The sequence below is a fragment of the Malania oleifera genome, chromosome 13 (assembly GCF_029873635.1).
Source record: "Malania oleifera isolate guangnan ecotype guangnan chromosome 13, ASM2987363v1, whole genome shotgun sequence".
Classification (NCBI taxonomy): Eukaryota; Viridiplantae; Streptophyta; class Magnoliopsida; order Santalales; family Ximeniaceae; genus Malania; species Malania oleifera.
The window spans coordinates 30,407,862-30,432,127 of record NC_080429.1 but is presented as its reverse complement, the minus strand read 5'-3'; the positions used below and the strand labels follow the sequence as shown (position 1 = coordinate 30,432,127).

The following is a 24,266-nucleotide window of genomic DNA, read 5'->3' as shown; positions in this document are numbered from 1 at the left end:
GGCTTTCTGTTCAGTTGCTCCACTATGCTATATTCCCTAGTTTTGAAATGTTGTAGGAAGATATTAACATCTTCTTTGCTTACCTTCCTCTTTCCTTCTTTCTCTCTTTATTGTTCTTCTTCTTCTTATACCTTTTCCTAACCCTTCCTTCTTTTCTCTAAATCCTTAGGAATGTAGTAGTTGTTGCTTCAGGTCATTCCACCCACTCCTACTAGGTTGGTCACATTTCCGACTACCGTTGGGTTTATCACCTCAAATTCATACTCATACAGTATTGCTTGATTGGAAAATTATAGGAATGGGGTAGGAGGTTTGACAATCAAAAGCTTGGTAATGAGGGTTTGCGATGGGCTAACTTGTACAATTGTTGGGGTATAAGTGCTGATGATTGAGGATGGGGTCTCCTAAAATGCATTCGTAACATTGACATAATATTCAATCTCCACTACCTCTATGAGATTAATTGATGGAGTTCCATGATTTGATTAGGGATTAATTTTGTCGTTAGGATTTACCCCTTCACCGGTGGCTTGGAACTTTAAGATATTAGCATTGATCATGTCATGAATGCGATGCCTCAAAATTACACAATTGTCCATTGCATGCCCCAAGGCATTCATATGGAATTCACAGCTCACATTGGGATTAAAGTATCTGATTTGCTGCCTTAGTTTCATAGGAATTAGGGTCATTTTCCTTTGGGCAATAACTGGCGATAAAGTTTTGACAACGAAAAGAGAAGGACACTGAATTCCCTTCTCTGTTTGGGGGTGGTGTTGGTTGGACTAGAGGTTTGGGTATTTGGTGCTAGGTTATTATAAGCTGGAGGGTTGATAAGTTGGGATGCATGATTGGTCGAGACGTGGTTGGTTGCATTTGGTAGATAGGCTCCATTGTATAGGTATATACTGTTTAAGGGGAAGTCTAATAATTTTGTTGGTGACTTGGTGCTTTATCACAACTTACTACACTCACTTCTCCTTCCTTCTTTTCCCTTTTGACAAATAACGGCCTTTTCCTGATATTTTGTTGGTGTTTTGGCACCTGTAGTGTAGCATAATCAATCATTTTCCTCAACTTAAACCCACTCTCCACTTTTTCACCCATGACTACCACTATGGCAAAATTTGACACTATATGATCTACTAGGTGGGTTACCTTGGGTAGCCAAATCTTTCCATCGCCTAGCATATAAGTGCTGGCTCTATGAGGCTTTTGTGGAAAACATGCATCAACAAATTTTGATTCTTCATGCCACCATTTTTCGAGCGTACATCTTGGGACATCTTGTCCTATTATACTTGCCAAAATCAAATACCGTGAATTTTTCTAGTATCACCACATTGTTGAATAGGCATAGGTCATCGAAGTCCTAAGTTCCAATATCTTATAACCCCTGTATTGATCTAAACTATTCTTCTATGAAGGCGAGATGGTCCTTGTCATTGGTTGACTATTCCTTTTCTTCATGAGACTATTCCTTTTCTTCTTGGGACCTTGATTGCCCAGTAAGTTGCCTTTGCCTTGTTATTGTGATAAAGATTAGTTTTTGAGAGACGAAAAGAATAGATGATGGCGGGGGAAACTAAGCCTCCAACTATTGGGGGTTAAGGCAATTTAGTTATAGGGGTCTTCCCTTTCATTACTTGAATTAATTTGGTGACGACTTTCTCAAATGATTCAATCCTCTTATCAATAGAGGATCTCTCGTTCATACTGGATTTCGACAGTTCTATAGTTTGTGACCTTGTACAGGTGACAATGGGATCACGGGTAATGTAAGAGTGTTTCTTGCATTGTCGAATGGTTTCTCTACTTAAAATAAACAATTAGAAAAAAAATATGAGAAATGCAAATTAACAAAAAACATGCACAATTAGGCCAAAAGGAGTTCATTGCATTCATTGTGATACATCATTTTCATCCTTTGTTTTGAAGTTTATAAGGGGATTTTTCATCCCACAGGAAACATACCACTAATATTTATGGAAGAGATAGTGAAAATAGATCTTTCCATTAATCATTGTTCAGTACAAGGGAGAGCACTTTTGAACTTCAATTACCCTAGATGCTTTCTTAAAATATTCCATTACGTTAGTCATTAATAAGTACAACAAAGAGGTTAGCGTCATCTACGTCCATGTTTCCCTGATCGAGGGATACAAGGCCCGTATGACCTTGCTAGCCTGCTGAATAATGAGATTCAAAATTGTCAACCAATCTTGTATAGCATGAAACACGGAGATCGTGATTTTGAACAACTCTTTAGCCTCTTAGATGGAAGCTTTGAGGGTTGCACAATGCTCATTGTACTTCAGATAATCTGATCCAGCATTTCGTTACACAAGTTTTTCTTAGTGATCTCATGTTGTTATTCATAGATCATTATATGAGCTTCTTAAAATATGCCCTAATTGCTTGTTCACAGTCATCCGTCTTTCGATTTGTACCTCTGCATTCTTGTTTTGATGAACCACGTTGAGCAAATCAACATTTTCGACTTCGAGCCCTTCTTTCCATTTCTTTAGCCTTAGTTTTTTCTTTTGCTAGCTTGCCAATTTCTAATTGTAGCCTTTTCTTCCCTTTTTTGAACTCAAGATTCTCCCATTTTGCTTCTTTCTATTCTTGCTCCAATTCCTAATTATGTCGAGCTAAGTTTTTTGCCTTGATCTTGATCTCATGCCTCTCTCGGATTTTTGGTTTAGCCTTCAGTTAAATTCTTCGAGCTTCATTTTTCTCTCTTTAAATTCCTGCATTCTTTCCTCCCATTCCTGGTAGTATACCTATTGCTAAGCCTAGAATTCCTCATAATAGTCCTTTAGGTCATTTGGTCAGACAGGGGCTTGTCTGGCCCTTGAGCTCTAGGGACTTTGTAGGATTTGCCCTTTCTTCTTTTATTGTATAGGATACCTAGTCGTAGTCCATACCATGTTACATTTTTTTTTCAACACCTTAGGGTCTGTCCATGCTGCCTTGACCTCGTTGAACTCAGCCAGGTCAAATGGCCCTTTGTAGTGGAACTAGAACTCAGCAAGGCAAGCGATTTTGGGGATGAACTAATAATGGCCTATGTAGCAAAGGCCTAAGGAAAGTGCACAACTAATACATCCATGGGCCCTGAAATGTGGGATCCAAGGAAATGTATCACATCTGCTCAGCATAGGCCTAGGATGCATAATGCATCCATTTAGCCACCCATTTCATTATCGATTCCTTCAATTCGACCACCACTTCTTCAAGATTGACCTTTTGATGATTTGTGGAGAATTTTATCAATGTATTTCTAGTTCCCCAAAATGAATTCTTGAATCCCTCCGACAAAGGAGACACATGACTCACAAACCAAACATAAAGTAACTGAGTGCAGCAACGAAGTGTACTTTCCCCTCTCTCGAAAAAAAAATTAAGGGGGAGGAATGTCTTAACTAGGATTGCTAGTACTAGTCCCATTCCTTTCTTGACTATTTTAGCAAACACCAAGGCTGCTCTGTGGTCAATGATATTCAAGGTAGAGGGCAGTAATACCAACCCATACATAGCAATGGCTAGTAACTATAGTCTGTATATGAGGCAAGGATCTTGTAGGTGTCTAATGAAGTAATCCATCACATCCTCCTAGTGGTAGACTTGGGTCTCTCCCTTCTTTTGAGTTTTGGTGATGAGCTCCTCTACCTGCACTCCCATTACTTTAACTAGTGCTCGATTTGAGAAGCTTTAAGTTCATAAATGTAGACCTTATTCTACGCTTGATTCAGGATATGAAGCAGCTTCTCGTACTCCCCAATAAGGGGAACTATATTTGTAGGTCCGAAAGTGAAACATTGGTAAGCTAGGTCCTAATACTATATTAGAGTACCCATAGCTTCACCGATTGACTTCCACATGTAGTATATCCATAATACACCCATATTTGTTACTGAACCGATGCTTATCTTCTCTAGACAACTAATTCTAATAGACTGATAAACTGTCAATATCATGCTTCTTGTTTTAGAGCCTCATGGTGTCTGGCAGAGTGCTTTGATAATCTTGGGATAAGGCATCCCTTTCCTTAATCTGTAACTATTTTGATTTTGGTGTCTCTTCCGATATCCTTATGATTTCTCAAGGTATGATGTATCATAGAATGCCCTTACCTCCAAATGAAATGAAAAAAGAGCAGGTTAGTGTAAGTAAAAATAAACAGTTATTCAACTCCCGGTGTCCTAGGCAAATTTAAACAAAACAGTGGTTCAAGGGAGTGGGGTTTCTAGTGCAGGGTACGACACTAATGGGTATTCTAAAGTTTCCCACTATCTTTACCATTCCTATACAGGTTAGCAGAGCCCCTAATCCTTACCCATCACATGCTTCAAGCGAAAAAAGGTTCATTTTGAGTGAGGAGATTTTCATGAGGACAATACGGGGGATGGCACCCCACAAAGGTCTCACTACTTCTTTTCTCTCCTAAGCCTTAGAAGGTGAGAGTTTGGGTTCAAAACTCGTGTAGTGTTGGTGTGGTGAGTGAAAGGAGTAGAAGAAACACGAATTAAATGCAAACAAAAGAACACAATTTTAGCAATATAAGCAAACAAAACTATATATTTCATTCCACAAAAAAATAGGAATGTTTTAAACATGTAAGCAGCTTTAACGTCCCTAGCAGAGTCACCAAGTTGTTAGTGTTAGATTCTATTCAAGGTTTCAATGAAGAGGGAATGGTGGTGTCACCAAACGAGAAAAAGTTTTGATGAAAAATGGGTAAAAAACAATTAAAACAAAGAGTTGCCACCTTATTTTTTAAAACATAGGGAAATTAAATAAAATTCTTAAAAAAAGGTCTACAAAGACCAAACTTAAGAGTTCAGGAGTACAATTGTGTGTATGGAAAGTGATTAGTCGATCATCTTAATGATGATCAACCTTTCAGCGCTCCTAACGACACCCATTCGCACAATGGTTACCACAATTACGTAAATATTGCTTTCAAGAAGAAAAGAAATAGGAAATGAAAGATAAAAGATCCATTTTGGTCCTCCATAGATTGAATCACTCTTTGAGCACTCCAACATGACTTCGAGGAGCCCAGAGTATTGTTCTAAAAGAGGTTAGCATTAGAACTCGAAGTTCTAATGAAAACATGATGGTGATTATGATGGAAGCAAAAAAACGTAGTTGGTTTGAAAATGATAGATTTGTATTATCAACCTGAAAAATCAAAGTTTTAGAAGAGACGATCAAACTTGTATTACCGATATTCAAAAATGGTAAATGAAAACACTGATTTTAGAAATAGGAGTTGGGGTTGAAAAGTATTATGAAAATGCATAATTTTTTGAAATTCTAGGGATGAAAATATACATTAAAACATATTACAACAATCTTAACAAGCATATCGAGGCACCATGCATGCTTTCACATACATGCACATTCATAGATAATGCATTTAGATGCTATCATTTTTATGCATACATCATACCACACTAGTATCATAACACATATACATCTATGCATACACCAATATCCATACTACATACACACTCATATACATACACACATATATTCACATATGTTTACCCACATATTGCCGATAGGTACATAGATTCCATACTTATATACATGTATATACTAACACATATACTACATACATATATTAAATCTATTTATATATATGTCACATTCTCTCTCTCTCTCTCTCTGTTATTTTTTAAACTCTTTTCTCCATTTTATAAGAAAAATTAAAAAATCCCAATATAAATTAATTTCTCTAAAATATTTTCTTTTAAAGGTCCCAATTCTTTCCATTACTTTTCTTTCTTAATACTTTTATTATAAAATGAACTTAAATTACTAGTTCCTACTTTCTTTTTCTTTGATTTATACTTGCACCCACTAAAGTTTTAAAATTAATTTCAATTTATATTATTCAAAATATAGAAATTTATATTATGTTACATTTTTATTTATATACAATATATACATTAAAATTAGAATAAATGATTTGAATTATTTTCAAACTATTCAATAAAATATATACAATACAATATATTAGAATTATTTTAAAAATATTCAATAAAATAACAATATAATAATTTTTCTCCACTAAAATTATAGAATTAATTTTAATTTATATTGTTCAAAAATATAAAAATTTCTAATGACAAAATATTACAATTATATATATATATATATATATATATGTATGTATGTATGTATGCATGCATAAACGCATGTTAATTTAATAAGTGTTCACATTCCCATATGTTATAAAATAAAATACTTAAATTTTATATTTTTAATTCTCATTCAATATTAGTATGACCTATATTTGTCTTTTATTTTTCTCAATTAATTTAATATTTAAATTGATATACTGCAAATAAATTATATCATATGTACATGTCTGTAATATTTTTAAAATTATATGCTTTACATGCAATTTCTAATTATAAACATTATATTATTCATACAAATTAATTAATATTTTTCAATTCTGTTGAACAAAAAATGTAAAATAATGTGTTAAACTATAATGTTACAATTAAAACTAATTATCGAAGTATTTACTAGTATGTATGTATGATGTCTATATATATATAGTAGCCGCCAGAGGTGCACTACCAAGGTGATTGTGGAGGGGTGAGGGGATGGGATTAAGGTGATGGGAGGCGGTGGAGGGTGCAAGAGGGTGAAAATGAAAGGAGAGAGAGAGAGAGAGAGAGAGAGAGAGAGAGAGAGAGAGAGAGAGAGAGAGAGTGGGGTCTTCACTGACAGAAATGACGAAGACCCACCAAAGAACAGGTGGGGGGAGATAGTAAGAGATTGAGGAGAGGCGGAGCTCAAAATGACATCATTTTGGTGTTTCCAAAACGGCACCGTTCCACTTAAAATGGGGTAGGCATGTGTATGCACGCGCCCGTGTTTTTTATTTTAATACAAAATCAAAACATTCATTTTCCCAGGGCACGTGTGTGCCCATATGCCTCCGCCCCGCCCACGTGTTAGCCTAATTTTTTTGAAAAAAAATTTAACTTTATTTAAAAAAAAAAAAAAAAACTTAATGTTTTACTATTAAAATACTAAATTAATTTTTTTGAAAAAAAATTATAAATTAAATAAAAAGGGGCATGGAATCCACAAAAAATGCCCAAGAATTCTAGAAATGTCGAAAAATGTTAAAAAGTTACAGAAAAACCAAAATTTTACCTCAATTTGTGAGCAAAAACCAAAATTAGAATCTGAATCCTTCCTTTTTGTTTTAGACTTTCAAATCATCTGGTACAGTCAAATTTAGCAAAAAGAGAACCAAAAAGCTAGAAATAACGAGACTTCTATCTTGATTTTTGAGTTAGATGGCAAATCTCTAAGGGATACTACCTCATCATTTTGACTTATTTTGAGTCACTCGATGTAATCAGATTTGACAGAAAAGACTAGAAAATTCAAAAATGATAGGTCTTTGCTTCGATTTGCATACCTGAGATCAAAGTCATTGTTAGATCTCTTTTTAGTATTTCATACTGCTCTGATTCATCCAATGTAATTAGATTTAGTAAAAAGAATGCAAAAAGAAAAAAGAAAAAAAAAAAACCAAAACAATAGAGGTTTTGCCTCAATTTGTGTATCAAAAGTTAAAATAACTGTCAAACCTTTTCTTAACATTTTAAACTGCTCTGAATCACCTAGTATAATTAAAATTGGCAAAAGAGGGCAAAAATATCCGAAATGATAGGATTTTACCTCGTTTTTCATGCTCAAAATTAAAATCACTATCAGACCTCCTTTTATCAATTCGAGCTACTCCAAATCACTTGATGTAGTCAAAATTGGCAAAATAAATGATAGGAATACCCAAAATGATAGGGGTTTCACTTCATTTTTTGTGCATATGGCCAACTGTCAAACCACACCTCACTATTTTAAACCACCCTGTATCACCCAACACAATAAAAAATGGCAAAAACAAAGTAGAAAAAGCAAAAAAGAACCTTTGACTAACCTAACTTCCTAGTAAAACACTTGCTTAGACAAAATGGGCATTGAAATTGTTGTAATATGTGGCTCATATGTTGAGTGGAAGACATGTACAAAGTGAAAATATGAAGAAAACATGAATGCTGACTTGCAGGAGGAAATCATCGACGATTTGGTCTAGAACAGTGAAACAGACGATGGTTTTGAGTTTGTTACTTTGACTGTTTGCTCTCAGTATTAAACCATCGACAATATCTCTGCAAACTATCAACGGTCGGTTTGGCTCAGTTACTCAGCATTTGTTTTCAAATTTTGAATTGGGACGTTGAACATATTGGATTTTGGGAGAAAAGCCTCCGGGAAACATAATTAATATAATATATTATATTATAATATAAGTTAAGATATATATACATATATAAAGAAGCTTAACCTTTAAGCTTCTACAGGTTTGAATTGAAAAAAAAACTACATAGAGCTTATGCGTCTCTCTCTCTCTTTCAGTGTCTCTCCATCACTCTCTCTCCTCCATCCTCCACTCTCTCTCTCCTCATTTTCTCGACAAATATTCAGTTGATTGGAAAATGAAAAATATCATTAGATTCTTATCTCCACCACCGACATTCCTACCAGAGTGGATTTGTCGTAGGAGCGATGTAGACACCACTCCTGGGGTAAGGTATACTCTCTCTCTTTCCTTAATTTTTCCTTAAATCTTTAACTAAATCGATGATCGGACATCACCACGGGATCCTAGTCTCGATCGTCGTCATTTTGACCGAAGCAAATTTTCAATTTGAGAGTTTAATTGTTTATTTGGAGTTTATGGGCTTAAGAAATGTTAAAATAGTATTTTATTTAGGATTTATTTGATTAAACTAGGGTTATTGAATCAGAGTTCAGGTAAGCGCTACAGACATCGTTTCGGGGTCCCTGCGGGCGTAATTCAGGAAACTGGGTAAGGGGAATAGATTAAACTAGTTGATTTGTAAACTTCACCGATTAAAATAGAAATTATATGTGTATATAAATAAACATGTTTATCATGTGAGTTTTAAAAGAAAACCAACCATTTGAACTGTGATTTTTGAGCCTAGGGTTATAGTTATTATTTGTGAAAATGGAATGATTAAGTAATGTGTTTTTTGGAAATTGTTAAGATAATTTGATGTGAATCTTCAGTAAAATGGATGATGAATATGGGTTGACTTACTATTTTAATGAGATATAATTATGCTTATTATTTGAAATGTGTTGCATGAGTAAAATGAAAATACTGAGTTGAGTTGAGTTGTGATATATATATATATATATATATATATGTATGTATGACATGTTGGAAATACTAAAATATACTAGGATTATTTGCATGTGTATTGTTAATCAGAGCTGAATGTGAATGTTAAATTGTAATGTATGATTTAAGAACTCTGGTGGACCATAGTTAGACACAGTACTGTTGCGCGTGATTTTTGGTAGAGATTAGTGCACCACACATCTCATGAAGAGTGTGGAGACGAGATGGTCGATTGTGCTGTGTAGGGTAGAGATTCCTCCAAGAGTCTAGACCAGTGTGGAAAAGTCAATTTGACTTACAGACTGAAGAGGTTATTTTCTGATTTAGCTCTAGTGGGCCGACCAAGGTTAAGTCCAGCTTTCGGGTCGTACAACCCATCATGAGAGGAAAGCATGACAGTGATTATCCATCTAGTAGTGAGTTCTAAATGCATAATTGTTTAATAAACTAATGAATAATATGAGAACATAATACGTGAATGCAGACGTGAATACAAAGTAACATGAAATCAGAGTAATGTGAAACGTGAATGTGAAATGTGAATGATGTGAAATGTGGAAGTGAGATTCACGTGATGTGAAATGTGAATGTGAATCTGAGAATTGAGATTATGTGAAATGTGAAAGTGAATTATAAGAAATGTGAAAACTGAGAACTTGAAAAAATGAATAAAACAGAGATATCAAATGCTTAGTAAAGTATAAATATATTATATATTGTAGTACCATATTTATTTGGGGCGAAGTATACACTTTACCCAAGGTCTTGTTGAGAAAGGCGAGTGCCCTGCTTAGTATCTGATGTAACCATATTAGATTGCATAATGTATCAGAGCAGAGGGAAACTATTTGTATGGGCGGGTAATCTTCCCTATTCTCGGGAACTTTTGCCAGTAAACATTTGTGTGAATGTGTATGTATACGAGATAAACTATCCACCTGAAGGCTTACTGAGTAAGGTAAGTGTCCTAATATGCTTCAATTGTAGCCATAGGTTGCATAAGGTATCAAAACAGAGAGGTGTTACTTGTATGGATGGGTAATCACCCCAATCCTTGGGAATTCTCGTTAATAAAATATGCTGCATGTGTGTGAGTAGGGACAGAGAATGGTTTTATAATTGTGATAATTTTAGAAATGGTGATTATATATTTGTACACAAATCTCATAATAGCCACACATTGGTATTAATCTATTCTGATTTACTGAGATGTGTCTCACCCAATATGAAATTTTATCTTTTTCAGGAGGACCACGTGATCGAGCTCAGTGAACTTGGGGCTTGGTCTAGCGTTTTTGAGAGAGAGGGCGTATAAACTTTGGTCACATTTTTGAGTTGTATATTATGGGGTTGTATTATATTTAAGTTTTTTGAGATGTATATATATATATATATATATATATATATATATATATATATATATATATATGTTTGTGAATACTGGATGTTGGAGAATACCTTTTGAGATTATAGATATGTAGAAACTCTAGTATATTATTGAGGAATTGTTATTGTTTCCGTTGTGTAATTGATGTGAGAATATCATGTATGGAACAGGTGGCACCCGAGCCCCACTTGACAAGTTCGGGGAGTCAAAAGGTAGTATTAGAGATATATTTCAAATAACACTCCGGACCCTAGTTTTGAGTTCGGAGCGTTACATACATACATATATATATGGTCTTTGGACACAAGATAGTGAAAATTGCATTGTCGATTGCTCTTGTAGATGTAGGCTTTGTCGAAGCATGTAATTCTTTATGTCATTATTATTGCTTTCATTATAATATGCGTAATTGTTGTTTTGTATATTTCATTGTTGGTTGCTGCATTGTAAGATCATTTTGTTCCGCTGTGCATTCAATTTTGACAACAAATTGGTATCAGAACATTGTTGTAATGGCCTCTAGAACTTCTTCTACAAAGTTTGATGTTATCAAGTTTGATGAAACGACGCAGAAAAAGGTTAAGGATTTGTTAGTGCAGCAAAAGAGAGTTCAACCGAAAAGCATGGATGAAACAAGTTGGAATGAATTGGAAACGAAGGCGGTGTCGACTATCCGACTTTGGTTGGCCGATGACGTGCGATATCATGTTATGGATGAGGATTCTCCAGCAGTGGCTTGGCAAAAACTGGAAAAATGGTATATGTCTAGGTCTTTATTGAACAAGTTATTTCTTAAGCAAATATTGTATTGGCTTAAGATGGTGGAGGGTTCAGATTTGAACCAACACATCAATGCATTTAATCAAATTGTAAGTGTTTTGATGCGAGTTGATGTGAAGTTCGAGGAGGAAGACAAGACATTGATGCTATTGAATTCCCTACCTATGTCTCACACATATGAAAACTTGGTTACTACTCTAACATGAGGTAAAGAAACCCAAAATTTGGAAGAGGTAACAAGTGCACTGCTGGGTTTTCATCAAAGAAAGAAAGCCAGCAATGAAATTTTACATGGTGAAGGGCTTGTGGTAAAGGGTAACTAGGAACGTGGGAGAAGCAAGTTCTGAAATGAATCAAGTGGTAATAAATATCGGTTGCAATCCAGTAAGAAGGATATAAGGTGTTTTAAGTGCGGGAAAATTGGGCACATAAAATCGGAGAGTCCGGAGTGGATGAAAAGTAATGCTGAAAATCAAGAGGGTTCGTCAAAATTTGTGAAAGTAGTGAAGAAAGGAGACTTGGGGAGCAGTGACGATGATATGCTTTTTGTTTCATCGAGTTTAGAACGCCTTACGTATTCTTGGATCCTAGATTTAGGATATTCTGATCACATGACACCAAATAGAAATTGGTTCAACACCTACATGTCAGTAAATTATGGTTCAATTCTAATGGAAAATGACGCTTCATGCAAAATTATTAGAATAGGGAATGTCAGAATTAAAATGTATGATGGTGTTATGAGAACTTTATGTGCTGTAAGGCATATACCAGATCTATGGAAGAATGTGATTTCATTAGGCCCTTTAGATTGTAACGAGCATAGTTATAAGTCAAAAAATGGGATAATGAAGGTGTGTAAAGGTGACTTGATGGTGATGAAGGGACAAAAATTAGTAGAAAATATCTACGCACTGTAAGGTACCACAGTTGTAGGTGGAGCTACAGCTGTAGAACTGAGCTAGATGACACGGTTTTATGGCATATGCGGTTAGGACATATGGGTGACTACATTTATTCAGATGTTTAGGGACCGGTGAAGATAGCATCACAGGGTGGACATGCATTTTATGAGTTTATCACGAAAGGTCTTGGTATACTTCATGTGGCACAAGTCAGAGATGTTTTCTAGGTTTAACTTGTAGCTGACGTGGAAAATCAGATCAAGAGAGAGATTCTCAGGTCAGACATTGGAATTGCATACACTAGTGTTCAAGGAGTTTTGTGAGTAGCATTACAAGTTGTATGCAAGGCTTGCAAGGAACTTCTTGGTAAAGTTAGCGAGTATGACATGTTTCTTATTTAACCGATCGTCAAGGGTATCACTAGATGGGAAAGTTGCTGGAGAGGTGTGGACAAGTTATGTGATAGACTACTCTAGTTTGAGAGTGCTTAAATGTCGAGCCATGCACATTTTTAGTGAGGTGAGATCTAAGTGTGGTGAATTGTATAGATGGTACATCTTTCTGGAGTATAAGAAAGGTGGATTCAAACTGTGTAATCCAATGACAAATAAGGTGGTGATAAGTAGAGACAGTTTTTGATGAGAAAGTCATAGTGCAGTGTACTCGGGTAGATGAAGAGAAACAGGTACCAAAAAACTACAGTAACAATGAGCATGTGATGTAGGTGAAGTAAGAGACTTAGGGCAGAGATGACATTGTTCATAGTGTAGGGAGTTATAGCTCGATAGACCAACAGGATCACAATTATCTAGATGCACTATCAGACCACCACTCGGTATGAATTTGATGTTTTGGTGTCTTATGCATTCATTACTACTAGTAAGGTTCCTACTATTTTTCAAGATGTGGTGCACAGCAAAGGGAAAAACATATGGATAAATGTTATGGTGGAGGTGATGGAGTTACTGCATAATAATCATATGTGGGAGTTGGTAGAACTTCCAGGAGGGGGTGATATGATGCAAGGGGGTGATGTTTCTATTATTTTATTCAGACAACATGTTATTTGTTGGAAAAACCTTGACTGAGATTAATCAGTTGGAAACTCTGTTAAGAAAATATTTTGACATGAAGGTTTTTGGTATGACCAAGAAGAGTCTTGGGTTGGAGATTCGCAAAGACAAAGCTATATGGAGATTGGGGTTATCTCAAGGTGGCTTTGTGGCTAGGATTGCAAGAAGATTGTGGTTGTCTCAGGGTGGTTTTGTTAAGAATTAATGTAAATTGTCTACCGCTCGGTAACCAAGGACGGACGGGACATGTCAAAGGTCTCCTATGCTAGTGCAGTGGTGTAGTAACCCGACCCTGAGAAAAAAATAATAATAAAATAAATAAATAAATAAATATTTTGGAGAAGATATTTTGAAAAGAGATATTTTGAGATATTTATATATAAATATCTTAGAGAATATATTTATTTAGATTACTTAAGGGCTAAGTTAGGATTTATTCTATAAATTCTCCCTCTCTCTCTCTCTCTCTCTCAGATCCTTCGTCGTTTGTTGTCCATTTCCAAAAATGAAGGTACTACGTGGATCAGAAAAGGAAACTCTACACTTTTAGTGGATCGAATCGTCGTTTCGAAGAGTTTCGGATTTTCCCAAGAATCGAGGTAGGAATCTGATCCTAATTTTGATTGGATATTTGGATAGCAATAGAGAACATAGTAAGGTTATGTTCAGTGGTTTTAGGTTTTTGGGATCTCGAGTTGTCGTTTTGGACCGTTTTCGTACGAAATTTCATTTCGAATATAAGCTAAGGGGAATTTGATTACAATAGCATATTTGGAAAACTAAACCGCTAAAAAACTAGTTTATGTTATTATGTATGATTTAACTGCTTATTTATGAAATTCTACCAAGTAGAAATGTCGTTTGACGATTTTACGATTTTTGGTAAAAACGAGAATTTTGACGTGTGATCTCCAAATTTTACAAATATTGTTTATTTATATTTATACTATAGTAGGAGAGGTTCGATTCCTTTATTTATTTAGTCTATCATTTAGCGGGTTTTTGTATCAAACTTGTGTGATATATGTTGAAATGCAAATGAATATATTTTCTATACTATTGATATAGAATATGGGAATGAAATTTCAAACTTTTTATATTGAGAATGTGATAAACGGAAGCTGGTGATACATCGAGCTGCATCAGTAAACAAAAAGGGGCAAACTGAGTGGAAAGATGTCAGTTTAAACCCAATACTATTATTTGAATTTTTGAAAAATACTGGAATTGTGCAGGTTATCATATTTGTATAAATTAAATTTATGATACACGAAACCATAGCTTGAGAGTCACGGGAGGGTTGAAAAATACTTTCTTTGCTGGGTGAAATGAAACCACTGTTATATGATACGACACGATATTGTAGCTAGATGTACATGTGCAACCACACGTATTAAACGATGTGGGTACCAAGATGGTCGGCTAGTAGGGTCAAACCATTAGCTGATATTGGGCCAATGGAGGCAGTCGGATCGTATGTAGGTACTCGGTAGTGTCTGCACAAACAGGGCATTGGACGAGTATCGGTGCACAACCTGAGCCACGGGGTAAAACTGGTTATAGGGATATTTTGCTGTTGGTCATCTGATAAATCATTAAATGGTCGAAAGACAAATGTGTGAATTTTGTAATATGAATAATGACATAACTGATGCATTACTGTATTGAAAATATTTGATTTATATTCTAGATGTTGAATAAAAATATGCATGTATGCAGTCATACACTGTTATAACTCTTTCTTCCTTACTGAGAGGTGTCTCACCCTATCTTACAACTTTTGTTTTCAGGTCCGTCCGTGCGTCGGTCCTAGTAGATAAAGGGACTAGGGAGGTTATTTTGGTTAGCTTACGTAAGCATATAAATCTTGTATTAAACTTGATGAAAGTCCTTTTTAGAAGGTTGTAATATGACGATTATTCTAAGTCCCAATATATGTAAATTATGGATGTATTAGTAAACTCTGGTATAAGGCTAGTAGAAATCTTAATGGATGTTTATGTTTTTCCACGACATTTACATCATGATTATGTATGTTTTACACCCGTATGTCCCTGTTAAGGGCGGGTTGTTTTCATATCTTGAATAGGTATAAATATTATGTATGAATGAGTGACGCCTGGGTCCGTATGAAGGACCGGGTCATTACAATTGGTATCAGAGCCTGTAGCCAGTCGGAAGTATGATTTGATCCATGCTGCTGCCTGGTTAAGGATATGTGCTAAACTAAAAAGTTGCTAGTTGTTATAGTCTAGAATATACCAGAGTATAGGACATGGATATGACCTTGAGTTTTGTTTTGTATACCTGGAGACGAAAATAATTGGCAGACTTCTGTGTTTTTCTGGATTATTCGAAGGGTTCAGAAAATCATGGCAATCTATTGATGGTATTGTTTCCAAGTGGAAGGGCAGAACTTGAGTTAGAATGATGATGTTAAATTAATAGAGTACATCGATATTTAGGATGTGGATTTAATGGAACTGAGTCTATAGTATGATAGTGTTAGTTGATGCTTAGGGTATTACCTTCTAATGGATTCTTGTAAATGTTTTCAGGATGGAATTGAAAGAACTGAAGGAACAACTTATGAAGCTCCTAGACAAAGGGTACATTCGTCCTAGTGTTTCTCTTTGGGGAGCGGCCGTTTTGTTTGTAAAGAAGAAGGATGGGTCGATGAGGATGTGCATCGACTACAGAGAACTGAACAAGGTGACGGTAAAGAATAAATATCCGCTACCTCGAATCGATGATCTGTTTGACCAGCTTCAGGGCATGCAGATCTACTATAAGATTGATCTACGATCTGGGTATCACCAGCTGAAGGTGAAAGTGGAAGACATTCCTAAGATGGCGTTTCGAACTCAGTATAGCCATTATGAATTTATGGTTATGCCTTTTGGTTTGACTAATGCACCTGTAGCGTTTATGGATTTGATGAACAGGATCTTTCACAAATATTTAGACCGGTTCGTCGTGGTATTTATCGACATCCTAGTGTATTCTAGGAGCGCTGCAGAGCATGAGGGGCATTTGAGGCTTGTCTTGCAAATGCTTAGGAATAAGAAATTGTATGCTAAATTGAAGAAGTGTGAGTTCTGGCTAGAGCAGATTGCGTTTCATGGTCACGTCGTGTCCAAGAAAGGTGTATCCGTGGACCCGAGTAAGATTGAAGCAGTAGTGGACTGGGCGAGACCGAAAAATGTTCAGGAAGTCATAAGCTTTTTAGGTCTTGCAGGTTCCTACCGTCGTTTTTTGGAAGGGTTCTCCAGTTTAGTAGGTCCTTTGACGCGACTCACGAGGAAGAACATGAGGTACGTTTGGACTGAGGAGTGTGAGTTGAGTTTCTAGGAGCTGAAACGGCGACTAATTACTGCTCCAGTCCTGACCATTCCTTCAGGGGATGGTGGATTCGTTATTTATAGTGACACCTCTAAGAAGGGTCTTGGCTGTGTTCTAATGCAGCAGAGCAGAGTAATTGCTTACGCTTCTCGGTAACTTAAAGAGTACGAGAAGAACTACCCGACACATGATATGGAATTAGTAGCGGTAGTATTTGCATTAAAAATTTGGAAGCATTACTTGTATGGTGAAAAGTGAGAGATTTTTACTAACCATAAAAGTCTTAGTACTTTTTCACCTAGAAGGAGCTGAACATGGGACAACACAGGTGGCTAAAGTTGATTAAAGACTACGACTGTGTTATTAGTTATCACCCAAGAAAGGCTAATGTGGTAGTTGATGCTCTGAGTCGGAAGTTTGTTGATGCGTCTGTTTCAGCGATTAGAGTTCAGCATCAAATTTGTATGGACCTAGAAAGGTTGGGCTTGGAAGTGGTAGAAGGAAATCATCAGATTGTCCTTGCCAGCTTGGTGGTGCAACCGACCTTAGAGGAGAGGATCCATGTAACGCAAAAAGAGGATCCAGAGTTAGTTGAGGTTATGGAAGGAGTTCGGAATGGTTTAAAGCTGGACTTCAGTATTTCTGGTGATGGGATACTGAGATTCTGCAACAGGGTTTGCGTTTCGAATGATGCCGTGATTAAACGGGTTATTCTGGAGGAGGCACACCGTTCGCTCTACACTGTACATCCTGGTAGCACGAAAATGTACCGAGATTTGAGAGAGTATTCTAGTGGTCTAATATGAAAAAAGAGATCGTCCAATATGTAGAACAGTGTCTGACATGTTAGCAGATCAAAGCAGAACATCAGAAGCCGGCAGGACCACTTCAACCACTCGATGTCCCTGAGTGGAAGTGGGAACATGTCTCGATGGATTTTGTGACGGGTTTACCTGCGGCGATGCATGGGCAGAATGTCATATGGATTATAATATATCGGTTGACGAAGACTACACACTTCATTCCAATCAGAGTCAGCTACTCTCTGAATAGGCTAGCAGAACTTTATGTGCAGGAGGTGGTATGACTCCATGGTGTTCCTATATCTATTGTTTCAGATCGAGATCCGCGTTTTACATCTTGTTTCTGGAAAAGTTTACAGGATGCCTTGGGATCGCGATTGATATTCAGTACGTCTTTTCACCAGCAGACGGATGGACAGTCGAAGAGAACTATTCAGACGTTAGAAGATATGTTGCGGACTTGTATACTAGATTTTGGTAATAGTTAAATACAATATCTATCGTTTGTTAAATTTGCATATAACAAAAGTTACCAAACGAACATAGAGATGGCACCTTATGAGGCTTTATACGATCGTCGATGTCGATCTCCGTTGTACTAGGATCAGGTAGGTGAGCGGCAAATACTAGGTCCAGAACTGATTCAACAGACCTCTGCAAAGGTCGCATTGATCAGGGAAAGAATTAAAGCAGCTCAGAGTCAACAGAAGAATTATGCTAATACTCGTCAGCGAGAGTTGGAATTTGAAGTAGGAGATATGGTATTCTTGAGAATCGCTCCGATGAAATGGGTGATGAGATTCGGGAAGAATGGAAAGTTAAGTCCTCAGTATGTCGGGCCTTTTGAAATCCTTGAAATGATAGGTTCGGTTGCTTATCGAGTGGCTTTACGTCCAGCATTATTCCGAGTTCATGATGTATTTCACGTGTCTATACTGAGGAAGTACATACCAGATCCATCGCATGTACTGAGTTACGAACCTCTAGAGATCAGTGAGGTTTTATCATATGAGGAGGTACCAGTACTGATATTAGATCGAAAAGTTCAACAGTTACGAACTAGGGAAATACCGCTAGTGAGTGTATTATGGCGTAACCATGCAGTGGAGGAAGCTTCATAGGAGTTAAAGTCAGAAATACGCCAGAAGTACCCGTAGTTAATTTTGGATGGTACGTAGTTATGTATAGTAGTATAGGTGGTATGGTCTTCGGGAGAGTTTTGTGTGTGTGTGTAATCTTCCGAAACATCACATTGTAACCATGGTATTCCTCTGCCATAAGCGAGGGTAGATAATAACTTCGGATCGGAGCTACTTTGAAGGTGGCTGCCAACTCTTCTGTAGGTCTACGACGTAAGGTAGAGTATGCTTGATATCAGTTGATGAATTTCAGGGACAAAATTCTTATAAGGAGGGGAGATTGTAGTAACCCGACCCCGAGAAAAAAAATAATAAAATAAATAAATAAATATTTTGGAGAAGATATTTTGAAAAGAGATATTTTGAGATATTTACATATAAATATCTTAGAGAAGATATTTATTTAAATTACTTAAGGGTTAAGTTAGGATTTATTCTATAAATTCTCTTATTCTCTCTCTCTCTCTCTCTCTCTCTCTCTCTCTCTCTCTCTCTCTCTCTCTCTCTCTAAGATCCTTCGCCATTCGTCGTCCGTTTCCAAAAACGGAGGGTATTGCGTGGATCAGAAGAGAAAACTCTACACTTTTAGTAGATCGGATCGTCGTTTCGAAGAGTTTCGGGTTTTCCGTAGGAATCTGATCCTAATTTTGATTAGATATTTGGATAGCAGTAGAAAACATAGTAAGATTATGTTCTGTGGTTTTAGGTTTTCAGGATCTCGAGTTGTCGTTTTAGACCGTTTTTGTACGAAATTTCATTTCGAATATAAGATAGGGGGAATTTGATTACAACAGCATATTTGGAAAACTAAACCGCTAAAAACCTAGTTTATGTTATTATGTATGATTTAACTACTTATTTGTGAAATTCTACCGAGTAGAAATGCCGGTTTGACGATTTTACGATTTTACGATTTTTGGTAAAAACGAGGATTTCGACGTGTGATCTCCAAATTTTACAAATATTGTTTATTTGTGTTTATACTATATAGTAGGAGAGGCTCGATTCCTTTATTTATTTAGTTAAACTATGTATATTGAATTCCTATCGTTTAGCGAGTTTTTGTAACAAACTTGTGTAATATATATTGAAATGGAAATGAATGTATTTTCTATACTACTAATATAGAATATGGGAATGAAATTCTAAATTTGTTATATTGAGAATGTGATAAACGAAAGCTGGTGATACATCGAGCCGCATCAGTAAACAAAAAGGGGCAAACTGAGTGGAAAGACGCCGATTTAAACCCAATGCTATTATTTGAATTTGTGAAAAATACTGAAATTGCGCAGGTTATCATATTTGTATAAATTGAATTTATGATACACGGAACCACAGCTTGAGAGTCCCGGGAGGGTTGAAAAATATTTTCTTTGCTGGGTGAAATGAAACCACTGTTATATAATACGACACGATATCGTAACTAGATGTACATGTGCAACCACACATATTAAACGATGCGGGTACCAAGATGGTCGGCTAGCAGGGTCAAACCATTGGTTGATATTGGGCCAATGGAGGCAGTCGGATCGTATGTAGGTACTCGGCAGTGCCTGCATGAATAGGACATTGGACGAGTATCAGTGCACAACCCGAGCCACATGGTGAAACTGGTTATAGGGATATTTTGCTTTTGGTCATCTGATAAATCATTAAATGGTTGAAAGATAGATGTGTGAATTTTGTAATATGAATAATGATATAACTGATGCATTACTGTATTAAAAATAATTGATTTATATTCTAGATGTTGAATAAAAATATGCATGTATGCAGTCACACACTGTTATAACTCCTTCTTCCTTACTGAGAGGTGTCTCAGCCTATCTTATAACCTTTGTTTTCAGGTCCGTCCGTGCATCGGTCCTAGTAGATAAAGGGACTGGGGAGGTTATTTTGGTTAGCTTACGTAAGCATATAAATCTTGTATTAAACTTGATGAAAGTCCTTTTTGAAGGGTTGTAATATGACGATTATTCTAAGTCCGAATATATGTAAATTATGGATGTAAGTAGAAATCCCAATGGATGTTTATGTTTTTTTGCGACATTTACATCATGATTATGAATGTTTTACACTCGTATGTCCCTATTATGGGCGGGTTATTTCCATATCTTGAACAGGTATACGTAATATGTATGAATGAGGGACGCCTGGGTCCGTATGAAGGACCGAGTCGTTACAAGTGGTGTGTTTCAGCAAGCAACAAAGTGATCCATCAGTTGCGAGATTTGTGAATGCAAACTATTGGATAACAAAAGATTTACAACAAGATATGTGTTTACTATTTTGAGAAGGCCTATTTGTTGGAAGTCCAAGGTACAATCTCTAGTTGTACTATCTACAACTGAGTCGGAGTTCATGGCAAAAGTTGAAGCTGCCACGGACAAGTTCAAGCTTTGATTGGACTTGGTTTTGTCTCCAATTGCTAGACGGGAGACGGTCCTAACCTATTGTCCCAAGTTGAAGCAGCAGGTTTATGTTTTTAGTTTTCTACTATGGTGTGTCTATTCGCCAAGGTGGAGATTGTTATAATATGTGACTCATATGTTGAGTGGAAGACATGTACAAAGAGAAAACATGAAAAAATAGGAATGCTGACTTGCAAGAGGAAACCGTCGACGTTTCCCTGTAATCATCGACGATATTGGTCCATATCAGTGAAATAGTCGACAATTATGAGTTTGTTACTTCAACTGTTTGCCCTTGGTATTAAACCGTCAGTGGTATCTCTGCAAACTGTCAACGATTCGACTCGATTACTCAGTGTTTAATTTCAAATTTTGAATTGGGACATTGGATAGGTTGGGTTTTATAAGGAAAGCCTCCGGAAAACTTATATATACATGTTGTAATCTGTAACAAATGGTCTTTGGACACAAGATAGTGAAAATTACATTGCTAACAGCTCCCATGGACCTTCAATTTGAATTAAAGACCTAATAGGGCCAAACTAGCCCATTTGAATTGTTCTATTACTAGGCTATATTTGAACCTTGATTTTCCTAAGCCCACCGTAAGACCTAATTAAGGTCTAATTAGTTTATTACCCAACCTAGCATGGATTTTTGTCAATCTATAAACACTATTTCCAACCCTGGTGCAATATATATATATATATATATATATATATATATATATATATATTCCCAAAATCCAGTTCCTCGTGATGCATATTGCATCAGAGGTAACTCTTTAGAACATGCCTACACTTCCACAATCCTTCCAAGTAGGAAACATCTATATGATCCTTACATGAGCAATTTAGTTCAAACCTTCAATTGACATAGAAGCGTAAAACACTCAATTCTTCATTTTGAGCGACCTATTAACAAAACCTGATGCATATTTTATGTTTACTCAAAAACCAACAACCAAAATTGACCAAATTGAGAAGAATACACTACTAGAGTAAATTTAGATCAATGAAGTGGTTATATATAAGCATGCATTTCATTAAGTATCAATTGGGTCACCAGGAATATACATAAAAAAAAAAAACAGGAAGAAAGTAGGGGATAGGGGGGATCCCACCTCAGTTATTTGTGAAAAATGGTGCATAGAGATTGTCCATAACAGCATATTGCATGTTCTCTGATGGCTTCCAGTGGCGCTTCCTTTGGTTTATAAACCAGTTGTTTATTTGCTTCTGGTCTAGGCCAGTTGCTTCAGCCAGTGCAACCTTGTCTGCTTCCTGCACCATTAACAAAGGTAAAATCCTAAAACATCATGATTTGTGGAAAAACAAAACTTCTCTCTTTGGAAATTTGTAGAATCTAAAAGCCAATACAAATGCACACGCTAGTAGACCCTTGTGGGTCTTTGGGCCGAAAAAAAACCCAAGTAAACCTCAAGTTCAATGTTTTCAACAACATGAAAATTGAGCAGCAACACGCAAAGGGGTAAGCTCATGATCTTGGGGTTCTATACACTTGTAAGCATGGCTTCCTCATCATAAAAAAACAATATATGTAAACATATATAACTAATAGACACATCATGTGTAAGCGTCCTACTTCATTCAGTAAGTGGTATCTCTTGGAGCTTATAAGAAAGTTTGTTTAGATTTTTGCAGAGTTCTCTCGGAGGGTTTATATTACATTACATAGTTTTTTTGTATATTAATATTGCATATGATATATTATAGATTTGTAATCTACATTGTCTAGTTCAATACACTAAGAACTAGGTGACTAGGGGTCTACCATGTTTAGGTGCCATCAGGTGTATTAATTGGGCATTTTGCTCACTTTTAATTGAAAAAAGGCAGCTCGATGCACAAAGCCCTATTATTTTGGGGATCTAGGGAAGGGGTAGACCACAATGGGTATATAGTACATAGCCTAACCTTACAATTTTGCAAGAAACTATTTCCACACCTCAAACTTGTGACTTCTAGATCACATAGCAACAACTTTACCATTGCACCTAAATTCCACTTCACATTTTGCTCACTTCTAATCACAATTAATAAATTCATATCTGCTAATTTAAATACGACTTCAATGATTTGTTTAGTACGAGAGAATGGAATGTCATCTAAATGAGATTGGTTGCCATAATTATACATATTTATCATATAATATTTCACTCCATTTCACTCCAACATATCCACCATATAATATTTCACTCTTTTCCACTCATTCCATTGCATTACACTCCAACATTTTAAGTAAAACTTAAGAAGCTAGTACGAGATGAACTAGTCCTACTAACAACTAGTGGTCATGTACATGCTTACACCAACCCTTTTTAAAAAATAAATTCATGAAAAATGTAATATAAAAATTAATCTAAGGAGATGCATGGCAAACAATAGAAAATAGGTACACATTTTCTCTCGGCAAATCACTGAAAAAATGTCTCCTTGCCCAATGTCACACACTTTCAATGTTCATGTGCCATAGCTAGTACTAAGTCCACATAGAGAATATGTAACGTTAATACCTACTTTATTAGGCTCAACAATTCAAACAATAGACTGCAACTTGAATGGCCTTGCACCGACTATTTAAGCACTTCCAAAATGAACCAAGGAAGAACCTAAATAGTTCTAAACAATAAGTTTCAAGATTTAAAAGCCCTATCATGCATCAAAATATTATTGCAATGTTTAAGAAAAAATATATACCGTTGGATATGGCCATTTGTAGTGAATGTTCCACCAATCAAGAAGGGTTTGCCTTGCTTCTTTTGGTAGTTTTCCCTTCTTCTTCTTCTTTGAAAATTCAAGCTTCAATGTGCCAATATAACCACTATATTTACGTAATAGCCTGTCCTTAAGCTCTCGATCTTCACTGTCGTGTGGACAGTCTTGCACCTCTATCTCTCCTCCACTAAAGTCCTCCTCATATGACGCAACTGCCTCATCTAAATAAACAAACAACAAAAAAAAAAAAGATGCTCTCAAATATCCCTAACTTCCAAATTTTACTTGACTAAATTTAACAGTGAGAGAGGTGTCCAAAGGAGATTATGTGCAAATCATTGCAGATAAAACAAGTCATTATTAAACATTTAATTGACAAATAGTGGTAGTAGTCAACATGTAGTGTCCATATTATAGATAGAATATTTTATTTTT

General features: G+C 36.1%; 1 protein-coding gene across 3 annotated transcripts in view; it reads right to left on the bottom strand.

The window, feature by feature from the left end:
* The window catches only part of LOC131146615 (homeobox protein knotted-1-like 6), a 44,394-nt gene that overhangs the window by 10,739 nt on the left and 9,389 nt on the right, over positions 1 to 24,266 (bottom strand). The window contains exons 4-6 of one of the 3 annotated variants that reach the window (XM_058096316.1): positions 23,814 to 24,052; positions 22,217 to 22,376; positions 14,694 to 14,930 (exon numbers count right to left, since the gene is read on the bottom strand). In XM_058096316.1, the coding sequence (XP_057952299.1) occupies positions 22,218 to 22,376; positions 23,814 to 24,052 (398 nt within the window). In that variant the 3' untranslated portion in view covers positions 14,694 to 14,930; position 22,217. Of the gene's footprint in view, positions 1 to 14,693; positions 14,931 to 19,922; positions 20,236 to 22,216; positions 22,377 to 23,813; positions 24,053 to 24,266 lie in introns of those variants that run through there. The other 2 variants (XM_058096315.1, XM_058096314.1) reach the window with 2 other exon arrangements.